Source organism: Salvelinus namaycush, chromosome 24 (genome assembly GCF_016432855.1).
Source record: "Salvelinus namaycush isolate Seneca chromosome 24, SaNama_1.0, whole genome shotgun sequence".
Lineage (NCBI taxonomy): Eukaryota > Metazoa > Chordata > Actinopteri > Salmoniformes > Salmonidae > Salvelinus > Salvelinus namaycush.
This window is the reverse complement of record NC_052330.1, coordinates 21,653,532-21,677,325: the sequence shown is the minus strand read 5'-3', so window position 1 is coordinate 21,677,325 and position 23,794 is coordinate 21,653,532. Positions and strand designations below refer to the sequence as shown.

The 23,794-nt window shown below is 46.2% G+C and overlaps 1 protein-coding gene across 2 annotated transcripts in view; it reads right to left on the bottom strand.

The window, feature by feature from the left end:
• Positions 1-2,443: 2,443 nt before the first annotated feature.
• The window catches only part of LOC120019079 (uronyl 2-sulfotransferase-like), a 129,027-nt gene continuing 107,676 nt past the window's right edge, over positions 2,444-23,794 (bottom strand). Inside the window, exons 4-8 of one of the 2 annotated variants that reach the window (XM_038962318.1) lie at positions 17,228-17,307; positions 16,306-16,459; positions 6,923-7,020; positions 6,555-6,712; positions 2,444-4,318 (exon numbers count right to left, since the gene is read on the bottom strand). In XM_038962318.1, the coding sequence (XP_038818246.1) occupies positions 4,026-4,318; positions 6,555-6,712; positions 6,923-7,020; positions 16,306-16,459; positions 17,228-17,307 (783 nt within the window). In that variant the 3' untranslated portion in view covers positions 2,444-4,025. The remainder of the gene's footprint in view (positions 4,319-6,554; positions 6,713-6,922; positions 7,021-16,305; positions 16,460-17,227; positions 17,308-23,794) is intronic. The other variant, XM_038962319.1, reaches the window with a different exon arrangement.

Here is a 23,794-nt window from a genome sequence, read left to right as displayed (position 1 = left end):
CTCTATTCTAATATTTATGAAATGCATATTGTTATATTTGGTAGCACTTATTATTTGTTTTTTCCTTCGCCTCCAACCCCTTTCGATGCGTAGAACGGATGTGGGTGGGGCTAGGTCTACATAAGGGTGCTAATTTAAAAAAAACTCACAAAAGGTCTGACGAAGGTTGTGAGGGCGATACATAAGCTCTTTAAAGATCAGTGATACTATCAAGAGCAGTGTGCGGTTTCCTTTTTCCTTCATCTTGTTCAACTGTTACCATGTACCTGCAAAAAAGATTGCTCAGATGTGCGAGTGCCTTTTGAATTAAGAATATAAAATATATTTTGATTTTTTGGTTACTACATGATTCCATATGTGTTATTTCATAGTTTTGATGTCTTCATTATTATTCTACAATATATAAAATAGTAACAATAAAGAAAAACTCTTGAATGAGTAGGTGTCCAAACTTTTGACCGGTACTGTACGTTTCTTATTTCCTTATCTCCGCATTGTCTCCCTCTTTGCTAAAGGCTACGAGCCAGTTCGTAACACATTTTATAGATACAATGATAAGTAGCATATTCATTTTAAATGTGAGCATGCTTTCCTCCTCCGACAAAACAAAAGCTGATTCAAAGGGGGTTTGAAAACTCTTCCGTGAAGGACTCCGGTAGGATACACATGACTATCCTCAATGAAAGGTGGCTATCGAGGAGGGGAGGACATGCTTCCATTCGCCTATTAAACGAATGGACATCCCTTCGACCACTTATCGGTTTCCGGGTCACGTAGGAGAGAGGACAGAGAGGAGCGGGTGGAGGTCAGACTTTTCCCCAAATGACGTCTGGTGGAGGAGTAAGCTTCCAACTCCACAACGGCGCCAATGGCTGTTATCACCAGTCAGTCTCAATGGAAACTGATAGTGTTCTGACACAAACATTCCCTTCCAGACAGATTTGATCATTGCTCAATGGTTGAATGATCTATTTCTGTGCTAACAAACCAGCTGTTTTGGTCTTGGTTGTCCTCTTCCTGGGTCTCTGGGGTGTTGTGAACTGGGGCTTTCTCTCTTAGGAAGGAGGCCTGGTGTCCAGGGGGTCGGGAGACACTTGAGGCCAATGTTCTTGTTCATCAGGTGGAACTGGAACAGCACTTACACATGAATAACCTAGTACTTGTTCATCAGGTGGAACTGGAACAGCACTTACACATGAATAACCTAGTACTTGTTCATCAGGTGGAACTGGAACAGCACGTACACATGAATAACCTAGTACTTGTTCATCAGGTGGAACTGGAACAGCACTTACACATGAATAACCTAGTACTTGTTCATCAGGTGGAACTGGAACAGCACTTACACATGAATAACCTAGTACTTGTTTATCAGGTTGTTAGCACATAACAGACTGCATTTCTTTCATGGATTCAGAGCTAGGTGGGTAAATGTACAATTCATGTATCCTCTTGGATTGGAAAACAATAGGCATGCACTGTTTTATTGTATAAAAAATAATTGTGAGGAAGCACAGACAGCAACTGCAATTGTTAGGTTTTTATTTAGAAAACTGTCTGAGGAGATTGAAATGAACGGATTCCATTTATTGTAAAACAGTTCAACCATTTCTTTAAGATGTTCATATAATTTTATTGGGGATATTTTACTCATCTTTAGATATTATGAATAGCTTGATAGTACAACTTATTTCAACGTTGTAAGAAACCTTTTTTCCTGAGAATCCTTTCTGGAATGAAAATGGATACATAATAATAAATTAAAATGTCAAAAAGAAAATCCACGCTGAAGGCAATGACAGTACAATGACTATGGCTTACAGATGTGGTCAAATATATTGGCACCCTTGCCCTTTTTTAATTGCGTGCAATGGAGCATTTAAAACTGGTTGAATTGCTCTTTTTACCCTGTAGGCACCTGGAACTTTCCACAGGTGAGATACATTGCACAGTAAACCAGAATTAGAACCAAATTCATTTGAATTGTGAATAACTTAGTCAAGGCCCTTTTTGACTTTGAAGTGAAAAGTCTTAATTTCAGTTTGGATTGTTTCTTTCTTCTTGGTCCTGTGCAGTTGTAAATCAAACAGATACACGGTCATATTTTTTTTCCAAATCTACTTATTTTAGAAGAAATAGTGAGGGTGCCAATATATTTGACCGCAAATATAGGTATGACTGCCAGGTAATAGGTGGTTGTGGCCATTTTCTTCTCTGGGTGTTGAGTTATCAGTAAATGGCCAAAGTGCAACACCATGGCTGCTCTATGAAATACTGAGAGTCAGGGGAGAGTTAAGAAACAAAGGTGTGGATTTAGACATTACAGTAACCAACAAGCCGAGGTTGAACATCCTCAAATAAGACTAAGTGCAGACTGTGAACACATTGTCATTTCATTTGGTGAGTTCAGGTAAAGCGTTTGATTAAAGCCTTCAGCTTTATCTTTGAAATAATATTTTTATTAGATTTTTTGTTGTTGTTGAAGGAAGTCAAACATCATATTTTCTATTCCAATGGAGATGTCAACATTTGAGGAAAAACATACATTTTCACCAATCAACATCATACGTTTCTTAATATTTCCCAAGTTATGTACCAAAATATTCAACCTTTCTTCATACATTTTCAGTTTGACAAATGTTGTTGTCAAATCCAATCGTAGACACACAGTTGGAATTCTTTGAATTCATAGTTGAGTGCTCTTCCTGCCATTTGACCCTTTCATCATATCGACATCTATTAAACAAAGTAAACTGATTCTGTCATGCATAGACACTATCACATTTGGGCCCCCCACTCCCACTCCCACTCCCACTCCCACTGTGATCAGAGGATCCTCCCAAACAGGGTTTCTAGGAACAGAAGGTGTCTGACCCCACTTGGTTAGGTTTGGCACTTAGAGAAGTTTATGACTATGACACACCATTTGACGGTTTGGCACTTTGAATCACACTTTGAAAACAAGGGCCCTTAAAACAGGCAGAGTGTGAGGGAGAGAGAGAAAATAAGGGGAAAAGAAAGGGAGAGAAAAGGAGGCTGGGAGAGACAGGGAGAGACGGAGTGGTCAAGCACTAAAAGTAGACCTGTTACACACAACCCCTACAATTTCATCCCCGTCTCGTCCCTGCTCTCTCACACCTCAACACGCTCCTTCCCCCCCATCATCCCTGCACCTATGTTGGTGTCTTTGAATTTTTCCTGATCCTAAGATGCAGCCCTCCCCTCAACATGTAAAATGTTTCTTAATGAGTTCATAGGTCCAAATCCCTTTTGTCTTATCTCACCCGGAGATACCCCAAACAGGACGCCCTCAAACCAACAAAACAAAAATAAAACAAGCAAAGTGAGCTTTTTAAAGTAACCCCCCACCCATTATTCTAGTCAATCTTTAAATATAGCGGTTCGTCCATCCATCCATCCATCCACCCACAACGAAGGTCCTCAGCGGTGAGCAGAGAGTCCGAGCCCACTCCCAAGGTCCTCAGCGGTGAGCAGAGAGTCCGAGTCCACTCCCAAGGTCCTCAGCGGTGAGCAGAGTCCGAGCCCACTCCCAAGGTCCTCAGCGGTGAGCAGAGAGTCCGAGTCCACTCCCAAGGTCCTCAGCGGTGAGCAGAGAGTCCGAGCCCACTCCCAAGGTCCTCAGCGGTGAGCAGAGAGTCCGAGCCCACTCCCAAGGTCCTCAGTGGTAGCAGAGAGTCAGAGCCCACTCCCAAGGTCCTCAGTGGTAGCAGAGAGTCAGAGCCCACTCCCAAGGTCCTCAGTGGTAGCAGAGAGTCAGAGCCCACTCCCAAGGTCCTCAGTGGTAGCAGAGAGTCAGAGCCCACTCCTAAGGTTCTCAGCAATGAGTAGAGAGTCCGAGATGAACGGAATATGTAGCCCGTAAAAACACAGGCATCAGGATCCACACACCCCCAACCAATCGTCCTCCTGGGAATGCTGACAGACAGGGCACATCCCCCGCCCCTTTATCATGCCACCTCCAGCCAACCAGACGCAAGTAAAGTCCTCAGTCACCACGGCATTGGTCAGGGCTGGACCAACCAGCTGTTGGCGTCCTCCAGGTCGGTCTCCAGCTCCTCGTCTTCATCCAGGGGCTCTGGGGTTCGGAGGGAGAGGTCTCTTAGGAAGGAGGCCTGGTGGGAAGGTGGTCGGGAGACCGACTTGAGGCCAATCTTCTTCTTCATCAAGTGGAACTGGTCTCGGATGAAGTTGTAGAAGTCGTACTCGTAGCGCATGCGGTGGTACAGAACCTGAAGGGCCTCCAGAGTGGGCGTGTGTTTACGCACCGTACCAGTCATGTTCCCCATCTTCCTGTAGTCTGCGGAGACAGAGAAACAGACCAGGAAGTTATTCATGTATGGTTAAAATGTGAAGAAAATACATATTGTCATCCATCAAAAGGAGCGTTAGGCCTACTGTAGACCACTTTTGAGGTATGAAAATAAACTTCTGACAAAGTTTGTTTTTGGAGTGAAATATTCCTTCAAAAGGTGAATCATTTCAATGCAGTGTAACAGGCATATACAGTACCAGTCAAAAGTTTGGACACGCCTACTCATTCAAGGGTTTTCTTTATTTTTACTATTTTCTATATTGTAGAACAATAGAGAAGACATCAAAACTATGAAATAACACTAACACTCTAGGTTTCTTCCTAGGTTCCGGCCTTTCTATGGAGTTTTTCCTAGCCACCGTGCTTCTACACCTGCATTGCTTGCTGTTTGGGGTTTTAGGCTGGGTTTCTGTACAGCACTTTGTGACATCAGCTGATGTAAGAAGGGTTTTATAAATACATTTGATTGAATCATGTAGTAACCAAAAAAGTGTTAAACAAATCAAAACATACATTGTATTTGAGATTCTTCAAATAGCCACCCTTTGCCTTAATGACAGCTTTGCACACTATTGACATTCTCTTTAACCAAAGGGTGCCTATTTGAAGAATCTCAAATAAAATATATTTAGATTTGTTTAACACATTGGGTTACTACATGATTCCATAGTTTTGATGTCTTCACTATTATTCTACAATATAGAAAATAGTAAAAATGAAGAAAAACCCTTGAATGAGTAGGTGTGTCCAAACGTTTGACGGTACTGTACATGCCAGGGTGTGGTTGCGTATGTACCAGTGTTTCCTCTGGAAAAATGTGTAGCATTGGCGGGAAAAGGTTGCGGACCTCACCCTGGATCATTTCTATGTAGCAGGACAGAGATGCTCAGGACACACTACTTCAAAACGAATGGGAAAAAAACACCATCTAAAATATAATTTCCACCTCCAGAAATGAGCCAAATAATATTGGTAGAATAATTTGTTTAAATTATTTTAAAGTATGCTATTACTTTAAGTATGCTATTATCAGGTATGCTGTTAACAATAAACATTATCACCTGTAGCCCATACAGCATAGTGGCTATAAATAAATAGGCTGAAGCATGGGGATACCTATCTGCATTTACCCTATTGGGCTAATCATTAGTTGAGTAGCAGGTGAGCCGCAAAAAAATCAGCTAGCTGGTGAAATGAAAACATTCTTTCAACGCTTAGGTCGGCTAGTGGTTCAGAACAATTACATTGTGGGTCGGCTAGTGGTTCAGAACAATTACATTGTGGGTCGGCTAGTGGTTCAGAACAATTACATTGCGGGTCGGCTAGTGGTTCAGAACAATTACATTGTGGGTCGGCTAGTGGTTCAGAACAATTACATTGTGGGTCGGCTAGTGGTTCAGAACAATTACATTGTGGGTCGGCTAGTGGTTCAGAACAATTACATTGCGGGTCGGCTAGTGGTTCAGAACAATTACATTGCGGGTCGGCTAGTGGTTCAGAACAATTACATTGCGGGTCGGCTAGTGGTTCAGAACAATTACATTGCGGGTCGGCTAGTGGTTCAGAACAATTACATTGCGGGTCGGCTAGTGGTTCAGAACAATTACATTGCGGGTCGGCTAGTGGTTCAGAACAATTACATTGCGGGTCGGCTAGTGGTTCAGAACAATTACATTGCGGGTCGGAAACATTTTTTATCAATATAATAAAGTTTTTAAAAACCCAGGAGCTTGCTGTGTAGCATTGTGTTCAAATTCCATTCTTTGAGCGGCGAGGCAGACATAAAGCCACGCACACGGCCTCTTATTTGTGTGGTGATAAAACATTCTAATTTGTCCACGTGCAGAATTTGGTTTCAGAAGTGGGGGGGACATAACTATAATTATTTTTTATTATTTTGATTCAGTCGGATAAACACTCCAAACAGTCTACCTGACCGCTCGGAGGCGTCCGCATGGTCCTAAAGCACAACATTGCCTCATTTTGTAGCACATTCCAATGATACAACTGGGTGGGACAAAAATGCTATTTCAGAATGTGGAGCTGTCCCCAGTGAAAGTTGCTCCACTGATATGGGTATAGGCTACAACACCACCGTGGAAACAGGTGCTGCGCGAGTGAAATCCCCAGTTTTTAAGGACAACAACGTGGTAGATGGTTACATAGCCTGCACAGAGGGCAATTAAATAACTTCAGTGGAAACACTGGTGTGTAGGCCTACCTGGGCTCTTGTAGATGTTGAGTACGTCAGTAAAGTAGTGAGGTAACAGTCTCTCTAGAAGAAGCAGGACATCTTCCAGCTCCTCTAGGATCCCCACGATAAGGAAGTTCTCTAGAACGTTCTGTTTGGCCCTCTCCAGTGCCCATTGTCCCGGCTCCCTGAAACACACAGAACAACAGGCACAGTCAGAGGAAAATATCGACCAACCCAGAGGGAATTATAACCAATAATACTTTAATAAACATTAATATTGACTGGTATTAAAAAAATATTAATACCAGTCAGGATAATGTGTCATATTAATACCAGTCAGGAATCAGGCTCCACCAAATGTGGAGCCTGATTCCCTGCAATACAGGTCTTATTACCTGCACTGGGGGTGCTGTCCACAGAAATATGGGATGATGTAGAAGAGTCTGGGGTTGGAGCATTCTGGGTAATTCTCCAGGATGCACACATTGATGTCCTGGACAGGAGGGAGACCGAAGAGACAGCCCATCAGAAAAACAGACAATCACATTCAGGTTGCACAGGAAGTTGTCGGCACCTTAATTGGGGAGGATGGGTTCGTGGTAACGGCTGGAGTGGAATATGTGGAATGGTATCAAATACATGAAACACATGGTTTGATGCCATTCCATTCACGCCATTCCAGCCATTATTATGAGCCGTCCTCCCCTCAGCAGCCTCCAATGTGACAGGTTGATGCCTACTTTTCTGCAAGAATAATGGGATTGAATGAAAAGTGCAATTCTACATTACTCTCACTAGGGGGAACCCTTCACCAAGTCTTCTCGTCTCTTAAGGAACTCATACTACTTTTGATGGTTGGCGTTGGTAAAATGAATACTAAATAATTATGGTGGTAAACAGTCAAATTTGGAAGACAAGCTGCATTATGACTATAAAATAACTTTTTGGTTTGAACCCTATTTAATATTTTATTTTAACAAATCAAAAAGGAACTAAAAATAATTAATAAGATGAACTCCAGAAACTTCCATGGGCACATATGTTTGATCTCTGGCCACTTAGTTAAACGGGATGTAGATCTCCCTGCACCACCCCCTAATTACATTTCTAAATCATGTTACGTAATTATGAACTCAAATTAATTGATGTGAAAGTTTTTATGTATTTACTTGAACTATTTATGATTGTAAAATGTGAACATCTTAAATAAAGATACTTTTTTAAACAAACCAAAAAAAGTAAACAGACACTACCTTCAAACCAAACCTGAATAAGACATTCAGCTTCCTATTAGCAGTTATTAGCTCATCTGTTTCCTTCTCAGTGGAATATGTAGGGTATCTCAAGAGCAACATGTAGTGAGAGGTCAATGGTATTATTATCTGACCAGAATGATGACTGTTTAGTAATGCAGACCAATATACTGAAACAAGGGTAACCTTTGGTCTCCTCCGCTAGCCACATTATGTTGGCCATGCTACAAACATCCCAATCCCAACATCCCAATCCCACCATCCCAATCCCAACATCCCAATCCCACCATCCCAATCCCACCATCCCAATCCCAACATCCCAATCCCACCATCCCAATCCCAACATCCCAATCCCACCATCCCAATCCCACCATCCCAATCCCACCATCCCAATCCCAACATCCCAATCCCACCATCCCAATCCCAACATCCCAATCCCACCATCCCAATCCCACCATCCCAATCCCACCATCCCAATCCCAACATCCCAATCCCACCATCCCAATCCCACCATCCCAATCCCACCATCCCAATCCCACCATCCCAATCCCACCATCCCAATCCCAACATCCCAATCCCACCATCCCAATCCCACCATCCCAATCCCACCATCCCAATCCCACCATCCCAATCCCACATCCCAATCCCATCCCATCCCAATCCCACCATCCCAATCCCACCATCCCAATCCCACCATCCCAATCCCACCATCCCAATCCCAACATCCCAATCCCAACATCCCAATCCCACCATCCCAATCCCACCATCCCAATCCCACCATCCCAATCCCAACATCCCAATCCCACCATCCCAATCCCACCATCCCAATCCCACCATCCCAATCCCACCATCCCAATCCCACCATCCCAAACCCACCATCCCAATCCCAACATCCCAATCCCACCATCCCAATCCCAACATCTTCTCTCCCTCCTGACCCACCGCCTGTATGAAAAAGAAAAAAGAAAGTGTCCAAAGGCAGGAGCCACTGGAGTAGAGCAGTGAAACACTAAACCACCTCTCTGTTTAACCAGTGGGCTGAACGAAGGAGGCCCACTGAGACCAAATTAAAAAAGAAAGAGAGATTAAAAACCCATAAAGGAGTGAAGTCACCCAGTCTTTTCTCTCTCTCTGCTACAAACCCAAGATTCAAATCCATGTCATGTCAGGTGACGTAAGCTTTATTGACAGCAACGAGGCCTGGGCGACACAACACTCAAAAACACATGAAAGATACACACACACACACTCAAACCCATTCACACACACAAGCAGGCACGCAAGCTCACACACCCACACACACAAGACACACCCACACACACAAGACACACCCACACACACAAACCCCCCCCCCCCCCCCCACACACACACACACACACACACACACACACACACACACACACACACACACACACACACACACACACACACACATACAATTTAGCAAAGTACTGTTCATTCTTGCACTTCTCCCATCGATTAGAACTATAACAGTCTTTGGAATAATTTCTTCCTCCATCCAGGGAAGCAGGAAGGAGAGAGTGTGTGTAGCGGGAGTAGGACACTATGCAGTGCATTCAGAAAGTATTCAGACCCCTTGACTTTTTCCACATTTTCTTACGTTACAGCCTTATTCTAAAATTAATTAAATTGTTTTTTCCCCTCATCAATCTACACACAATACCCCATACTGAAAACGCAAAAACAGGTTTTTAGACATTTTTGCAAACATGACATTTACATATTCCGACCCTTTACTCAGTACTTTGTTGAAGCACCTTTGGCAGCGATTACAACCTTGAGTCTTATTGGGTATGACGCGACAAGCTTGCCACACCTGTTTTTGGGGAGTTTCTTCCATTCTTCTCTGCAGATCCTCTCAAGCTCGGTCAGGTTGGATGGGGAGCATCACTGCACAGCTATTTTCAGTTTTTTCCAGAGATGTTCGATGGGGTTAAAGTGCGGGCTCTGGCTGGGCCACTCAGGGCCATTCAGAGACTTGTCCCGAAGCCACTCCTGTGTTGTGTTGGCTGTGTGCTTAGGGTTGTTGTCCTGTTGGAAGGTGAACCTCCAGTCATAGGTCCTGAGTGCTCTGGAGCAGGTTTTTATCAAGGATCTCTCTGTACTTTGCTCCGTTCATATTTCCCTTGATCCTGACTAGTTTACCAGTCCCTGCCACTGAAAAAGATCACCACAGCATGATGCTGCCACCACCATGCTTCATAGTAGGGATGGTGCCTGGTTTCCTCCAGATGTGACGCTTGGCATTAGGGCCAAAGAGTTCAATCTTGCTTTCGTTAGACCAGAGAATCTTGTTTCTCATGGTCTGAGAGTCCTTAGGTGCCTTTTGGCAAACTCCAAGCGGGCTGTCATGTGCCTTTTACTGAGGAGGGGATTCCATCTGGCCATAAAGGCCTGATTGGTGGAGTGCTGCAGAGATGGTTGTCCTTCTGGAAGGTTCTCCCATCTCCACTGTGGAACTCTGGAGCTCTGTCAGAGTGACCATTGGTTTCTCGGTCACCTCCCAGACAAAGGCCCTTCTCCCCGGATTGCTCAGTTTGGCCAGATGGCCAGCTCTCGGAAGAGTCTTGGTGGTTCCAAACTTCTTCAGTTTAAGAATGATGCAGTCCACTGCGTTCTTGGGGACCTTCAATGCTGCAGACATTTTTTGGTACCCTTCCCCAGATCTGTGCCTCGATACAATCCTGTCTCGGATCTCTACGGACAATTCCTTTGACATCATGGCTTGGTTTTTTTCTCCGTCAACTATCGGAGCTTTTATAGACAGATATGTACCTTTCCAAATTCCCGAATTTACCAGAGGTGGACTCCAATCAAGTTGTAGAAACATCTTAAGGATGATCAATGGAAACAGGATGCACCTGAGCTCAATTTCGAGTCTCATAGCAAAGGGTCTGAATACTTATGCATATAAGGTATTTCTGTTTTTAACTTATAATAAATTTGCAAAAAACTCTAAAACCTGTTTTTGCTTTGTCATTATGTTATACTGTGTGTAAATTGATGAGGAAAATGTTTTATTTAATCCCTTTTAGAATAAGACTGTAATGTAACAAAATGTGGGAAAAGGGAAGGGGTCTGAATACTTTCCGAATGCACTGTATGTTTCCATTCTGGACCCACTCTCAGCCAGATAGATCCCTGTAGTCCTTTTTTCACACTTATCAACAAAGTCGGCGCTGTGACTCACATGACATTTGCCTGTGTTCCTCCCCCCTTATACACATAAAACATGACTTAATGTACCCACAAAAACAGAGAGGGAGTGGTAGGGTGAGGCGGGTGTGTGTGTGTGGTGTGTGAACTATGATATCACTAAGGTTGCAGGAAGTGTTGCATTTCACATGGCCACTATTAAAGAGAACAGTCTCTCACCCAACTCTGGTCCTGTCTGGGTTCTGTGGTGTTAATGATACTGGGACACCTGGTGTACAGTCAGGTCACAGCACAACACAGAGACCTGTCAGGAACATGACATATTAGCTTCATAAACCATTCATAAGCTTTGAGTGGACCCCTGTACCCTCATAGGGCCAGACTGGGGCCACGCGACGATGATAGAACACTAACAAAAGCCTTATGAAACCTGGATGCACTGGGGCTTTGATAACAGACCACCATTTCCACTCTTTCTTGCTCTTCTTCTCTACCCCTCAATTTCTCAAACTCTCGATTCCTCCCACCAAAAAACATCATGAATTCCTCTTAAACCCACGAACTCTGCGGGCAACACAATATGAGAGAAAAGGACACGTGTCAGTTCCTGTCTATGTAGATGATAGGTTTAGAGAGGAGGACATTATCCTTTCAGTCAGCCACCACGGGGCCATAAGGCTGTCTGACTGACTGACTTGCTCATTGACTGACTGACTGACTGATTGACTGTCTGACTGACCTGTTAACACAGGGAGCAATATTCTTAGAGATCAGTTCAAGCTAAACTTTGAATCCCCAAAGAAATCCACACATACCACTGAGTGCCTTTTTAATCTGCTCTGCACTCTCTCTCAGATCCGCTGCTCTGCATTTGGACCGGGTACATACTGACAAAAGGGAGCAGAACAACTGGAAGAGGCTTCAAAGGAACCATACGAATCCAAGAGAACCCAGAACACTGGTAGAACATGCAGACATTTTCTCTCTCTCTCTCTCTCTCTCTCTCTCTCTCTCTCTCTCTCTCTCTCTCTCTCTCTCTCTCACTCTCTCTCTCTCTGTCTCTCTCTCTCTCTCTCTCTCTCTCTCTCTCTCTCTCTCTCTCTCTCTCTCTCACTCTCTCACTCTCTCTCGCTCTCACTCTCTCACTCTCTCATTGGCAGAGGAAGAATATTGAAGAATGGCTGTGTCCCGATTTTTAAAACCCTTCTGGGCCTCTTCTTCTCTCCATGATCACAGGCTGTGGACGTCCCTCCTCACAACCACACTCGATATGGGCGCCAGCTGATGTTAGTGTAGCACCCACTACTACTGTCTCGTAACTGGTCATAAGCTCTCAACTGTTTACCATGGGAGCAAGTCCAGCACGGTTTTTTTTGGTCCCAAAAAATTCTAGTCACCAAAAATGTGTCTTGTGGTGAAGGCAGATGAAGATAAAGTGTGACAGCCAATCATCCACCATTTCTCTTTTACTATCTGATGCGTAGACAAGGCATGCCTTGGTAAGAACAACGCTGGGTGCCCGCCAGGATATCTTCTCTGAAGTGTGTGTGTGTGTCATCAGAGTAAACCAGTTCAAGGGTCAGAGACGGAGAGTATAGAGTTGTTGGCAGTCTAGGGGTGCTCTGGCCCTGTGTCTGTGACTGAGCTGCTCTGGCCCTGTGTCTGTGACTGAGCTGCTCTGGCCCTGTGTCTGTGACTGAGCTGCTCTGGCACTGTGTCTGTGACTGAGCTGCTCTGGCACTGTGTCTGTGTGTCTGGCACTGAGCTGTTCTGGCACTGTGTCTGTGTGTCTGGGACTGAGCTGCTCTGGCACTGTGTCTGTGTGTCTGGGACTGAGCTGCTCTGGCACTGTGTCTGTGTGTCTGGGACTGAGCTCCACACTGTGTCTGTGTGTCTGGGACTGAGCTGCTCTGGCACTGTGTCTGTGTGTCTGGGACTGAGCTCCACACTGTGTCTGTGTGTCTGGGATTGAGCTGCTCTGGCCCTGTGTCTGTGTGTCTGAGACTGAGCTGTTCTGGCACTGTGTCTGTGTGTCTGGGACTGAGCTCCACACTGTGTCTGTGTGTCTGAGATTGAGCTGCTCTGGCACTGTGTCTGTGTGTCTGGGACTGAGCTGCTCTGGCAGTGTGTCTGTGTGTCTGGGACTGAGCTGCTCTGGCACTGTGTCTGTGTGTCTGGGACTGAGCTGCTCTGGCAGTGTGTTTGTGAGTCTGGGACTGAGCTGCTCTGGCAGTGTGTTTGTGTGTCTGGGACTGAGCTGCTCTGGCAGTGTGTCTGTGTGTCTGGGACTGAGCTGTTTTGGCACTGTGTCTGTGTGTCTGGGACTGAGCTCCACACTGTGTCTGTGTGTCTGGGACTGAGCTGCTCTGGCCCTGTGTCTGTGTGTCTGGGACTGAGCTGCTCTGGCACTGTGTCTGTGTGTCTGGGACTGAGCTCCACACTGTGTCTGTGTGTCTGGGACTGAGCTGCTCTGGCACTGTGTCTGTGTGTCTGGGACTGAGCTCCACACTGTGTCTGTGTGTCTGGGATTGAGCTGCTCTGGCCCTGTGTCTGTGTGTCTGAGACTGAGCTGTTCTGGCACTGTGTCTGTGTGTCTGGGACTGAGCTCCACACTGTGTCTGTGTGTCTGAGATTGAGCTGCTCTGGCACTGTGTCTGTGTGTTTGGGACTGAGCTGCTCTGGCAGTGTGTCTGTGTGTCTGGGACTGAGCTGCTCTGGCACTGTGTCTGTGTGTCTGGGACTGAGCTGCTCTGGCAGTGTGTTTGTGAGTCTGGGACTGAGCTGCTCTGGCAGTGTGTTTGTGTGTCTGGGACTGAGCTGCTCTGGCAGTGTGTCTGTGTGTCTGGGACTGAGCTGTTTTGGCACTGTGTCTGTGTGTCTGGGACTGAGCTCCACACTGTGTCTGTGTGTCTGGGACTGAGCTGCTCTGGCCCTGTGTCTGTGTGTCTGAGACTGAGCTGTTCTGGCACTGTGTCTGTGTGTCTGGGACTGAGCTCCACACTGTGTCTGTGTGTCTGAGATTGAGCTGCTCTGGCACTGTGTCTGTGTGTCTGAGACTGAGCTGTTCTGGCACTGTGTCTGTGTGTCTGGGACTGAGCTCCACACTGTGTCTGTGTGTCTGGGACTGAGCTGCTCTGGCAGTGTGTCTGTGTGTCTGGGACTGAGCTCCACACTGTGTCTGTGTGTCTGGGACTGAGCTGCTCTGGCCCTGTGTCTGTGTGTCTGGGACTGAGCTGCTCTGGCACTGTGTCTGTGTGTCTGGGACTGAGCTGCTCTGGCAGTGTGTTTGTGTGTCTGGGACTGAGCTGCTCTGGCAGTGTGTTTGTGTGTCTGGGACTGAGCTGCTCTGGCAGTGTGTCTGTGTGTCTGGGACTGAGCTCCACACTGTGTCTGTGTGTCTGGGACTGAGCTGCTCTGGCCCTGTGTCTGTGTGTCTGGGACTGAGCTGCTCTGGCACTGTGTCTGTGTGTCTGGGACTGAGCTGCTCTGGCAGTAGGCTGATCAGTCAGACAGACCTGGTCAGAAGACAACACCACTATCAGTCTCGTACACTGGTCACTCTTACAGCTACAGTACACATATGATTCATAGCCAAATAGCGTACAACAAAAGCATGTGTTTGTGTGCGTGTTCACATGACTGTGTCCATCCGTGTTTGTTTGTGAGTAAAGAGGGAGTGGGGCTGATGGAAAATGTAAGAAGTCTACCACAGGAATGTCTCAATAACTCATGCATTAGGGCCGAGACCTGGGTGAGAAACTGACAGTGTTCTTTCACTGACACCTACTGTACACACACAGCAGGACACAGAGCGGGACACAGAGCGGCGGGACACAGAACGGCGGGACACAGAGCGGGACACAGAGCGGCGGGACACAGAGCGGCGGGACACAGAACGGCGGGACACAGAGCGGGAGACAGACACTCTCAGGTGAGCCAGCAGCAGCTCCCCTTTACTGTAGGAGGGGCCCTCTATATACTTTAATAAGGCACATGCTCCGGTAATCCTGGGACACAGCCAAGCTGAATTACCCAGTTAGACTCAGCCACAATGACATTCACTTCACTGTGTGTTTGCTAATGTGGCTGGCTCAAAGTGTGTTATGGTTATTGTGAGGGCCTCTGACAACGCACTGGTGTGTGTTCTATACTTTTTGATTATGTAACACAGTTGGTATGTAACTAACTCGGGATGTCTGTGTGTTTGTGTATGTATTATATGTGCGTGCATGTGTGTGTGTCTACCATCAAACATGCTTGATTGGAGGAGCAGAAAGGGGCATTCCTATTGCATGTTAGCTGACTCCATCTCTACACAGATTACACCAATCAAGACCACCACTAAAAAAACTGCATGAATTCCCTTTTGAACCTTACTTAAATGGGACCTCCACTCAATAAAACACACACAAATCACAGAAATGATAGTTTGAAAATAAAACGAAAGCAGTAAATGCCATTAGAAAAGCCTGAGACGACCAATATCACCACAGAGTATTGAGTTCTAGATAGTTCCGGTCTCTAACTAACCGCCAGATTTGGTCTAACTCAGTCAAGTCTGTCATTGAGTTCTAGATAGTTCCGGGTTGAGAGCAATGGAGGAATGGGAGAATGGAGAAATGGAGGGATGACAACAGCCCACAAGGGGCAAACGCTTCGTTACTCTTCCTTTGCATGCCACACCATGTACCCTGTGTCTTCAACGAGTAGACCTGGGATTTCTATTGTAGAACTGTTACAAGGAACTCTTTCAGGACTTCATACATTCAATACCGTAGGGCTATAACTAACACAGATTTATTATTACTATTACTACAGTATATGCTGAGCCTCACCTGATAATGTTTTCTCAAATATGTCATTATGGTAAGAAGAAAAAGTGTTTGATGTTCCAGCATCTAAATCAGTTGAAACTAAGGCACTCATGCAGAGTCAAAAACATTGTAAATCTATATAATCCATATCATCTGAAACCTTCCAATTAAGACTGAATTGTTTATCAATTTCCTTTTGTAGAATGTTCGAGAATGAGACATCTCATGTATAATTGTTCCATCTATTCTAAATCGTTTTTCAATAACGTGCCTTATTGCCAGAGAATAATGGAAGCATTACACAACCATCCTGACGATGAAACAGATGGCGACAAGGAAGGACTGTGTACAATCTAGTAATTCAGTCATCCAGTCATTTACTGTTGAGGTCAGAATGATCCTCATACTACATTAATATCCTGGACCATTAGCATTCAAACCAACACACTGATGCTGCTAACGGAACGAAGAAGAGCTGTTGGACCAGATATGAAAGATGGAAAAAGAGATTCTACAATAAAGGAGCAGTCTCACCAGGTATCTCTCGTCACCTTTCATCCCTGGTGTTCGGATGAGGTGATTCTGCTCCCCCCTCCAGTCCCCGAAACGTCGGAAGAAGTAGTTGGAGAGGAAACGGTTAATGGGGTCCCGTATGATGTTGATGTAGACGGGCTGCTCTATCCTGAACCTGACAGACAGAGGGACAGATGGATGGACACATTTGTACAGGGTACATAGTACAGTTCTTCACAGTGGGGCAGTATTGGGGCCTAGTTGATAAGGAGATGGGCAAATGACTTACACTAAGTGTCCAAAACATTAGGAACACCTTCCTAATATTCATTGCACCTCTTTTTTCCCTGAGAACAGCCTCAATTCGTCGGGGAATGGGCAAGGTATCGACAACTTTCCACAGGGATGCTTGCCCATGTTGACTCCAATGCTTCCCACATTTGTGTCAAGTTGGCTGGATGTCCATTGGGTGGTGGACCATTCTTGATACACATGGGAAACTGTTGAGCGTGAAAAACCCAACAGTGTTGCAGTTCTTGACAGACTCAAACCGGGAAACATGGCACCTACTACAATACCCTGTTCAAAGGCACCTCAATCACTTCTTCACCCTCTGATTGGCACACACAATCCATGTCTCCTCCCCCTCCTCTACACCAAGGTTCCCCAACTGGCGGGCCGCGGGTGATTTTATTTGGCCCCCCAAGTTTGGGCTTATTGCGGTCAATTTGCTGTCTACAAATGATTTGTACATTAAATCAAATGTCAAGAATTTTCTGAAAATGTAAACTAGCAAGGTGGTTCTGATTAAAACATTGTCCAGTCATAGCTATAACAGTGAAACTCCACTGTTTCAGGTGGTTCTGTGTGCCATTGAGACCGTAGCCTCATAGATGGATGGATGGTGCCAGTTGTCATACGTGGTGTGCTCTGCTGTAGTTACCGGGTGAAGTTGAGAAAGTGGACATGTCTGGTGTACAGGAAAGGCTGGGGGATGTTGCTGATGTTCCTCATAAGGTCCACCTGAAAGACACACATCAAGAGAAATGACTGTACTAGTCTATACTTGTATCAAAGACAGTATGTCTCCCCAGGATGGAACCAGAACCAAATATAAAGTTCATTTAGAACCATTTTCACTAAACCCTTTTGTGCCTTAACAGGCGATGATGGAATATCTGTAATTAATGACACATTAATTTCACATGTTCTGGCTTCAGCAGAGAAATCGATTAAGAGGTTGTGGAGACCCCCGTCCACTGTGTCAGAACCTGACAACATCATCATGTTGGAGACCCCCTGTCCACTGGGTCAGAACCTGACAACATCATCATGTTGGAGACCCCCTGTCCACTGTGTCAGAACCTGACAACATCATGTTGGAGACCCCCGTCCACTGTGTCAGAACCTGACAACATCATCATGTTGGAGACCCCCCATCCACTGTGTCAGAACCTGACAACATCATCATGTTGGAGACCCCCTGTCCACTGTGTCAGAACCTGACAACATCATGTTGGAGACCCCCTGTCCACTGTGTCAGAACCTGACAACATCATGTTGGAGACCCCCTGTCCACTGTGCCAGAACCTGACAACATCATGTTGGAGACCCCCTGTCCACTGTGTCAGAACCTGACAACATCATGTTGGAGACCCCCTGTCCACTGTGTCAGAACCTGAGAACATCATCATGTTGGAGACCCCCTGTCCACTGTGTCAGAACCTGACAACATCATCATGTTGGAGACCCCCTGTCCACTGTGTCAGAACCTGACAACATCATCATGTTGGAGACCCCCTGTCCACTGTGTCAGAACCTGACAACATCATCATGTTGGAGACCCCCTGTCCACTGTGTCAGAACCTGACAACATCATCATGTTGGAGACCCCCTGTCCACTGTGTCAGAACCTGACAACATCATCATGTTGGAGACCCCCTGTCTACTGTGTCAGAACCTGACAACATCATCATGTTGGAGACCCCCTGTCCACTGTGTCAGAATCTGACAACATCATCATGTTGGAGACCCCCGTCCACTGTGTCAGAACCTGACAACATCATCATGTTGGAGACCCCCTGTCCACTGTGTCAGAACCTGAGAACATCATCATGTTGGAGACCCCCTGTCCACTGTGTCAGAACCTGACAACATCATCATGTTGGAGACCCCCTGTCCACTGTGTCAGAACCTGACAACATCATCATGTTGGAGACCCCCTGTCCACTGTGTCAGAACCTGACAACATCATCATGTTGGAGACCCCCTGTCCACTGTGTCAGAACCTGACAACATCATCATGTTGGAGACCCCCTGTCCACTGTGTCAGAACCTGACAACATCATCATGTTGGAGACCCCTGTCCACTGTGTCAGAACCTGACAACATCATCATGTTGGAGACCCCCTGTCCACTGTGTCAGAACCTGACAACATCATCATGTTGGAGACCCCCTGTCCACTGTGTCAGAACCTGACAACATCATCATGTTGGAGACCCCCTGTCCACTGTGTCAGAACCTGACAACATCATGTTGGAGACCCCCTGTCCACTGTGTCAGAACCTGACAACATCATGTTGGAGACCCCCGTCCACTGTGTCAGAACCTGACAACATCATGTTGGAGACCCCCTGTCCACTGTGTCAGAACCTGACAACATCATGTTGGAGACCCCCTGTCCACTGTGTCAGAACCTGACAACATCATGTTGGAGACCCCTGTCCACTGTGTCAGAACCTGACAACATCATCATGTTGGAGACCCCCTGTCCACTGTGTCAGAACCTGACAACATCATCATGTTGGAGACCCCCTGTCCACTGTGTCAGAACCTGACAACATCATCATGTTGGAGACCCCCTGTCCACTGTGTCAGAACCTGACAACATCATCATGTTGGAGACCCCCTGTCCACTGTGTCAGAACCTGACAACATCATGTTGGAGACCCCCTGTCCACTGTGTCAGAACCTGACAACATCATCATGTTGGAGACCCCCTGTCCACTGTGCCAGAACCTGACAACATCATCATGTTGGAGACCCCCTGTCCACTGTGCCAGAACCTGACAACATCATCATGTTGGAGACCCCCTGTCCACTGTGTCAGAACCTGACAACATCATGTTGGAGACCCCCTGTCCACTGTGTCAGAACCTGACAACATCATGTTGGAGACCCCCTGTCCACTGTGTCAGAACCTGACAACATCATGTTGGAGACCCCCTGTCCACTGTGTCAGAACCTGACAACATCATCATGTTGGAGACCCCCTGTACACTGTGTCAGAACCTGACAACATCATCATGTTGGAGACCCCCTGTCCACTGTGTCAGAACCTGACAACATCATCATGTTGGAGACCCCCTGTCCAGTGTGTCAGAACCTGACAACATCATCATGTTGGAGACCCCCTGTCCACTGTGTCAGAACCTGACAACATCATCATGTTGGAGACCCCCTGTCCACTGTGTCAGAACCTGACAACATCATCATGTTGGAGACCCCCTGTCCACTGTGTCAGAACCTGACAACATCATCATGTTGGAGACCCCCTGTCCACTGTGTCAGAACCTGACAACATCATCATGTTGGAGACCCCCTGTCCACTGTGTCAGAACCTGACAACATCATCATGTTGGAGACCCCCTGTCCACTGTGTCAGAACCTGACAACATCATGTTGGAGACCCCCTGTCCACTGTGTCAGAACCTGACAACATCATCATGTTGGAGACCCCCTGTCCACTGTGCCAGAACCTGACAACATCATCATGTTGGAGACCCCCTGTCCACTGTGTCAGAACCTGACAACATCATCATGTTGGAGACCCCCTGTCCACTGTGTCAGAACCTGACAACATCATGTTGGAGACCCTGTCCACTGTGTCAGAACCTGACAACATCATGTTGGAGACCCCCTGTCCACTGTGTCAGAACCTGACAACATCATGTTGGAGACCCCTGTCCACTGTGTCAGAACCTGACAACATCATCATGTTGGAGACCCCCTGTCCACTGTGTCAGAACCTGACAACATCATCATGTTGGAGACCCCCTGTCCACTGTGTCAGAACCTGACAACATAATCATGTTGGAGACCCCCTGTCCACTGTGTCAGAACCTGACAACATCATCATGTTGGAGACCCCCTGTCCACTGTGTCAGAACCTGACAACATCATCATGTTGGAGACCCCCTGTCCACTGTGTCAGAACCTGACAACATCATCATGTTGGAGACCCCCTGTCCACTGTGTCAGAACCTGACAACATCATCATGTTGGAGACCCCCCGTCCACTGTGTCAGAACCTGACAACATCATCATGTTGGAGACCACCTGTCCACTGGGTCAGAACCTGACAACATCATCATGTTGGAGACCCCCTGTCCACTGTGTCAGAACCTGACAACATCATCATGTTGGAGACCCCCTGTCCACTGTGTCAGAACCTGACAACATCATGTTGGAGACCCCCTGTCCACTGTGTCAGAACCTGACAACATCATCATGTTGGAGACCACCTGTCCACTGGGTCAGAACCTGACAACATCATCATGTTGGAGACCCCCTGTCCACTGTGTCAGAACCTGACGTCATACAGGCTGGAGCGAGATCCCCAATCCCCTCATCTCCCATTATTACATTAATGATAGCAGCTAAACCACACCACATGTTATGTTATCCCTCAGTGGGTCTCCCTGTTGATAAAGCCCATCTGTATATCTGGTTCTAGTGTGCTGGTGATAGCCAGGACTTTCTGAAAACGACATCTACCCAAAACACTGTCCTCAGGTTCCATTCTGTGAAACGACTAGCAGAGAAAACCAATTGGAACAATGAAATGTTCGCACTGTGTACTGTTCATATCATATGTAAAACATGATCATTTACAGTTTTGTGTTCCATATCATCCCAGCCTAGGTGGATGTTCTCCACCTCGGTGGTTCCCCAGGTCTGCATCAAGAGACAGGTTCGGACCTGTACCCCAGGTGAGCTCCATGGTGGGGGTCACACCTGGCCCTGACCCCTGGGGGTGGAGATGGGACAGGTGGGACAGGGAAATGAAGGTGGGGTGGCTAACAACCCTCTAAATACTGAAGGCTGACCCTGTCATAACCTTGGCTGAGGTCACCAGCATTACTCAATAAACTGACGGAAAAACATGGAGGCCTTGATATCTATTGCGACTTGTTATATAGCCATTTGTTATCTAGTGTGATAGCATTATGGTTCATATGCCTACAATCAACAGTTATAAATCTTTTGGGACATATTTTGACACTGTGTTTGGAATGAAATGCTGCTGCTCCATAAACATCAATGAGAAACTGTGATGTCACTGCTAGTCTGTTTGGACAGGCTATCTGAGGCCCCAGTCACACGAGAATTTGACAGCCCCTCCTTTCTCTCTCTCTCACACTCTCCCTCCATACAGAAAAAGCTACATTCTGCTGACTTGCAGACCAATTAGCCCAAAGCTTATACCCTCCACTACACCCCATCACCTCTCCCTGCACCCTAAACATGTTTTGGTTGATTTAATGGGTATAGGGAAGGCCAAACACACACACACACACACACACACACTCACACACACACGCACACACACACACACACACAACCCCCCTCTCATTCATGAAGGGAGGTGAGTAGAGGAAGAAAGGGGAGAGGAAGAAAGACAAAGAGAAGGATAGTCTGGGATTCCAGAAATATTTGATGCCCCCCTCCCTCTCTTCCTGATTGAAGGCTGTGCCTTATACACTTCCTGGTTGGGCTCCGCAGACCACTGGGACTGGGCTAGTGTAAACATACTCAACTTTTCTGCTATTGCTACTGCATATGTCCCTCAACACACCCCACCCCCACCCCCCTCACCTCTCCATTCAATCTCTCCACCTCACCCCTCCACACCCCCCTCACTTCTCCCTTAAAACCTTCCACCTATTTAAAGTCTGCTACTCCAAGCCGGGACGGACCATTTCAATGTTTTAATATCCGTGGTAGCTAGTATTCAGGAACATGGGGTCCATGGCAGAGCTGCGTTTGTTTGCTGTGTAACATATTTGGTGATAGAGAGAACATAGCACCACACAGCAACACAGAGAAACTCACAGAAAAGCTGTGTTGCTATTTCTGACCAAGCTAAAATAAAGCCATCTCTCTGTCTCAGGTCTTGTAGTCTGGCTATAGAGAGAGACAGACAGGTCACTATAAGATGTGGGTACATAGGGCTCCAAAGGGTAGGGGACCTTAACCTGTTTGGCTACCCTGGCTGGGACACTCGGTTCTGGCCAAATGCATTAGCAGGCCACTGGCTGAGCCAAAGGATAATGGTCCAACACTCTAGTCCCCAGCCAGACTGGAGCTAAGGAGACCAGCATCTCTAAACTTAGACAGCATGCATCTGGATCTGCATAAGTCAACACACACACACACACACACACACACACACACACACACACACACACACACACACACACACACACACACACACACACACACACACACACACACACACACACACACACACACACACAGCTACTCTAAGAGGACGTGTTAGTGGACCATAGACAGAGGTGTTTTATCTCTCTCTCTCTCTCTCTCTCTCTCTCTCTCTCTCTCTCTCTCTCTCTCTCTCTCTCTCTCTCTCTCTCTCTCTCTCTCTCTCTCTCTCTCTCTCTCTCTCTCTCTCTCTCTCTCTCTCTCTCTCTCTCTCTCTCTCTCTCTCTCTCTCTCGCTCTCTCTCAGAGGCTTAATAATTCTAGTACAGCCAAGCGTTCCGGCTTGATGAATGTTTAAACTACCTGTTTCAATATTAGCTTTAATTAAATATTTACTTCAAATCCAGTAATGGTTATGAATATTTAGCATCTACTGACCATTCAAACATAAAAAGATTTCTACAGCACACTTTCACACTGATAAAAAAGGCCTATGAGGATATGAAACATTACCACATAGACTATGACACAGGAATACACCATTATTCTCTTCCTCTATGAAGAGTCTGAGAGTCTGCTTAAGTTGGTGTTAGGCGGCAGGAAGTGTAATTTATAGAAGGGCTAGAATAAAGGAAGATGAAGAGAGGGAGAGAGAGTCAGAGAGAGAGAGAGAGATTGAGAGAGAAAGACAAGAGAGAGAGATAGAGAGAGAAAGACAGAGAGAGATACAGAGACAGAGAGAGAGACAGAGACAGAGAGAGAAAGACAGAGCGAGAAAGACAGAGAGAGAAATAAATACCTATTTTTGATCATGCAGAATGACTAGCGTTCAGTAATGTTTTAATTTGTGTTGGCATTTCCCATGACACAGCCTGTCATTTCAACATGTTTCTGAGGGATGAGGTTTTAAACACACGCAGCACTTCCTCTATAAATGCTGTGTTGATGTCCTTAAGATGCTCTTGGAAATCCTAAAAATACATTTCCCAGCCCTTCAGCCTGTTCTTAGAAAGACTGAAGGACAATACAGTAGCTTGCTGTGTTACAGCTTTAAGTGATAGCACTA